The sequence below is a fragment of the Microchirus variegatus genome (genome assembly GCF_963457635.1).
Source record: "Microchirus variegatus genome assembly, chromosome: 11".
Taxonomy (NCBI): Eukaryota; Metazoa; Chordata; class Actinopteri; order Pleuronectiformes; family Soleidae; genus Microchirus; species Microchirus variegatus.
The window spans coordinates 25,035,935-25,041,125 of NC_139812.1; the positions used below are offsets into that span (position 1 = coordinate 25,035,935).

At 43.6% G+C, this 5,191-nt stretch overlaps 1 protein-coding gene across 1 annotated transcript; it reads left to right on the plus strand.

Annotated features, from left to right (window-relative positions):
- Window positions 1-1,933: 1,933 nt before the first annotated feature.
- Window positions 1,934-3,147, plus strand: LOC310933890 (dickkopf-related protein 1-like; the record flags this gene model as incomplete). The annotated part of the gene is made up of 4 exons (XM_083897460.1): window positions 1,934-2,161; window positions 2,298-2,442; window positions 2,615-2,752; window positions 2,861-3,147. The coding sequence occupies 4 exons, from the start codon at window positions 1,934-1,936 to the stop codon at window positions 3,145-3,147; spliced, it is 798 nt and encodes a 265-aa protein (XP_083753586.1).
- Window positions 3,148-5,191: the final 2,044 nt, after the last annotated feature.

The window sequence follows — 5,191 nt, forward strand, 5'->3', positions numbered from 1 at the left end:
GGTTGTAAAAATGTGAAATTTGCGTGTTTGTTTGGCAGGTTCTCCGTGTGCCGATTGGATAATTCGTGCACATAAAAACGTGTTTATACCTCGTTCTCTTTATGGACGTGGAGTACTTTTCTTATATTTACAGGGGCACTTCGACTTGTTTTTTTCTTCTTACTAATATCCAGAGATAAACGTGTGATTTGATCACCAGACAGACGTCTGTTGGGATGGAAAAAGAAAAATGAAATGAAACTGACATCAAAGTCAGTGCCTTCAAAGAAAAATAAAAGCCTGACACTGTTCTCTTCACTGTCTGTCAGTTACAGCAAGTTTTATGAGTAAAGATCTGAAAGAAATGAAGTATATTTTCTGCAAAAAATGGGTCAAATTTAATCATAGAATGAGAATTAAACAAACGCAGCAGCCCTTTAATGCTTTTATAGTTGAATTATTATCTATTTGTCTGATTCTATGGGAAAAAAATGGGGAAAAAACTATATATCACTGCAATGTTCTTAAATTAAACTACAGTTTACTGATTTATCCAATTTTGACCCAATGGAGCAAAACCTATCTTTCATTATCTATCATTAAACTACCCTAAAACGACCAACTTTTATAAATAATAGTAAATAAAACAGGTGTTTACATGTAAATGCATATATTTTAGGACGGTTTAAGATGATCTATCTATCTATCTATCTATCTATCTATCTATCTATCTATCTAGTGTAATCTCATATAATCTAATACAAAACTCTACAGGTTTAATTCCATCATTTCAAGATTATAATTAGTGTTTTTCTGTGTTGTTTCTCATTGAAGTGGAGGATAAAGCTGTGGATGCGGTCATCATCTCATCTCATCTCTCTCCCCGTGTGTGTGTGATGCAGTGTCGGGTCGCAGACCAGATCACAGAGTCGCCTTTAATCTCAAAGTGCCAGTCAACCCTGAAAGGCCTCGCCGCGGAAGTCCATTAATTCGGTAAACTTTTCACACGTCCTTAATGGTTCTGCATATCCTTCACATTGATGTCCGTAACTGGTGTAATCAAGCGCACTTTGGAGGATAATTGCCCCCCAAACACCCCCCCCCCCTCCCCCCTCCCCAACAGACCATCAACCCCACCCTCCCCTTTGCAATCAGAGGGATCAAATGAAGTGGTTAATCGACGCAAGCGACTTCAATCACTCGCGTCTTCACAGCCAAAGGGCAGTGAGTTTGGCTGATTGAATGTCAAAGAAGCTGCAATAACCAAACTGCCTTTTTTTTTATAGAGACGGAGCCATGAAGAAGAAGAAGAAGAAGAGAGGACGAGGACTTCACAGAGGAAACTTGCAGTAATGGAACTTATGGATAACACAATTTAAGGAAAAACCTGAACAAATCCTTCTAATATGACATAGAAATGATCCTTCTGTGTCAAAAACTGACAAATAAAACAAAAATAAACTCACATTTCTTGTTGAATTAAAGCAAAAAACAAGACCTTTATCATCAAATGACATGATTATTATACCATGTTTTGCAGAACGCGCGTCACCATTAGCGCCGGTCTCACTGCAGGCGCGCAGACTCTGCGGGTCATTATCATTACGCAAACATTGTGGAACGCACGTCTTCGCGCACGGAGAATTGGAACGGCCATTTCCGTACAGTGGGGCTCTCTTTGAAAAAAAAAAAAATGCCACCCCTCCGCCCTTTGTTGTGCACAGCGAGGGGGCGGGAAGACAAACAGGTCCACATGTATAAAGAGATCATCCCGGGACAGGCAGAGGACAGGAGTCTCCTTCCACTGAGCACCAGCGCGGGGGGAAAAAAACGCACGGACAACTGGGATTGAACGGGACTCTGGACTTTGTCAGTTTCTTGTCGTCAGTTGAAGGATTCCCTTTCTTTTCTCTTCTTTTGTACTTTAAAAACCATCTTGAGAGAGAGGAGAATCATGCATTCGTCGCCGTCAGCGCGCCGCTTCTTGGCTCTGTACCTCACGCTGTTTGGATACTTTGGAGACGCTCACGCGGGCACGGTGCTGATGAACTCCAACGCCATCAAAAACCTGCCCGGCGCAGCTCCGGCCGGCAAAGGCGCCAACACTGTCAGCCCGAGTCCGCGCACCTCACCCGCCTCATCCGGTGGCGCGGCGCACAAACCCGCCGCAGACACCGTGCAGGTAATTCACTTTTAAAAAACCCCGTGCGTAAAAAGTCCAACCTGTGCGCAACAGCAGCTGCTGCGTAAATGTATGGTTTTTTTATTTATTTATCTGCACACACTTCTCTGACACTTTGTTGTTGTTGTTATTGTAGCAGCCGGGCGTGTGCACCGATGACGAAGACTGCGGAGGTGACGAGTTCTGCAACGACGCCCGCGGCGCCTGTCTGCCGTGCCGTAAGAGCCGGAAGCGTTGCGCACGGGACTCCATGTGTTGCGCAGGAAACCGCTGCAGCAATGGTGAGCAGATGTACTCAAGATACTCACGATACTGACACCAGGAAGAAGCTGTTGTTGTGTTGATATCACTGATGCCAAGAACAGCTTGGAACATGGAACACATGGAAGTTTGTCCAAGTGTATAAAACTTGTATTTTAAATTGGGGAACATTTGTTTTTTTCTTCCTTGTAGGTGTTTGTCAGGCGAATGATGTCGATTTCACGGATGCTTCTGTTATCACCGAATGGCACAAACACAACAACACCATGGATCACCATCAAGCAAAGAGGCCCCCGGCTGCACACGGCCATCAGCCTCATTCTGTGAAAGGTGAGTTCACTGTTTTCATTCAGGTACAAATCAAAAGATGTGTTCTTTTTCACGTGACAACGTTTTCACTCACTCACTCGACTCTCTCTCTTGTTTCGTTGTCTCCAGGTCAGGAGGGCGACACTTGCCTGCGATCATCCGACTGCTCCGACGGCCTGTGCTGCGCCCGGCACTTCTGGTCTCGCATCTGCAAGCCCGTGCTGACCGAGGGCCAGGTGTGCACGCGCCACCGCAGGAAGGGCAACCACGGCCTGGAGCTGTTCCAGCGCTGCGACTGCGGCGAGGGCCTGGCCTGCAGACAAGAGAGAGGGGGGGAGCGAGAGCGCGAGCGAGAGCGCGAGCACAGCGTCAGCAGGACTGCAGCCCGGAACCTACACACCTGTCAGAGACGCTGACACAGAGACACACACAGAGACACACACACACACCAAAGATGCTGACACACAACACCTAAGACGTTCTTTCCTGCCAGAGTTGCTAACTCAGACGCAAGCACCGGCGGAAGGATAAGACACGATTCCTGGAAAAGCGATACACCCAGAGGGACGCGACAGTGCGAACGTGGACTGATCCGATTCCCCCCTCCCCACCACCACCCTCCCCTCCCCTCCCCTCCCAACTCCACAAGACGAGGAAGTCGGAAGTTTAGGAAGTGACATTTCAGAAGTCTTTTTTGGAATATCGATCCGTGTCATTGGTAAAAAAAAAAATGGCAGCGCAAGTTTTTGTTTCTCTTTTTATGGAACTTCAAGCCTCGGTTTATTGCAGTAAATTACTGTGCTGTGTAAATATTGTCCTGGAGGTGGCACTTAAGTGAGCTATTGGATTTCCGTCAACACCAGTATTATAACGCGACGTGGTGCTGCATGCAATGTAAATGTGTTATATATATTGTTTTATAAGAAAATGTTATATATAAAGAAAAAAATTGGATTATATTTGTTTTATTAAACCTCATGTGATAACCTTAACCTCCTCTCTTTCTGCCCCTGATTCTTTTGGCACAAGGTTTTCCTGCTCTTTACAAACGTCTACGGGGAGAATAATTTTCCCGGCAGTTTTGCGTCAGACAGAATTTCATCCTGCAGCAGTTTGGGTTAAAACAGTTTATTTACCCCAACTTTTCACTGCAGAAGTATTCAGAGCAATCACACAGTGGTGATGTTTTTTTAAAAAGCCAAAATCATTGTTTCAGGCTGAGTGGCTGCTATAAATGTTTGGCACGGTCACGCTTCTCCAAAAAAACTCAATTGCACACAATTGCCGAGGCATGTGCAGACACACAGTCAGAGCATAACTTACCACGTTCGGCTTTAAAGCCGTAGTATGTAACTTACTAAAGGATATTACGGATGGATAATGGATACATTTGATTTTACAGATTTTACAGCTTCTTAAATGTGTTTTTTTTTCTGTTTTCTTTGCACCATATCACCTAAAAAACAACATTAAACTGAATAAATTTAGTTTGTTAACAAAACAAGACATTTGAAAACATGAATGTAGGGGAAAAACTTCATCATTTTTGGCAAAAACAACTCATAAATCCAGAGAAAAATGATCACTATATTACAAATAACAGGGCTGCAACTATCAATGATCAATTATTAAAGGATATTATGGATGGATACTGGATAAATTTGAGTCTTTCTGATTTTTCAGCTTCTTAAAAGTGAATGTTTTCTGTTTTCTTTGCTCCATATCACCTAAAACAACAACATTAAACTGAATAATTAAGTAAAATAACATCATCTTTTGAATGTAGGGGAAACAGGTAGTTGTTTTCATCATTTATGGCACAAACCGCTCATAAATCGAGAGAAAATAATCAAAAATATGACAAATAATCTTTCAGGTCAAAATCAGGTCAAATGCTGATTAAAACTATGTCGCCCGGTGACATTACGTCTTATTATGCCAAGACAGGTGGCGCCAACGACCATGTTGCGTTAATACAAGGGAAAACAAGGTTAAATTTGACGGAAAAAAAAGAAGCATTCATAAAAAGTTTCAAAAGTTTAATTCCGCTACTTAAAGAAACTCAGTTAGGTCTGATAGTTTTGCTTGACAGAGCCCAGTTTCACGCAAAGGACAAACAATATTACATCATATCTGTTCACAAAACAACAACAACAACAACAGCAGAAGTTACACACTGCAGCTTTAATGGCTCATTAGCGCGCACACAGGCCACATCCTGCTCCCCGGAAGCAGCAGGGAACGGCGGCGGCGGCGGCGGCGGAGATGTCATCACACAGACATTAAAAAAAACAGGACAGGATGCTGTCGTATCAAAATGATAACTGCACACAGGTAATGACAAAGTGTCTGCGCGTGTCCTGCTGAGCGTTTGCCACCTTAGCCCTTTGGTGTTGCTGGGCTAGTTTCTAATTATAACCCTGCACCGGGCCTTCATGTGCAGCAGAGCAGATAGCTAGC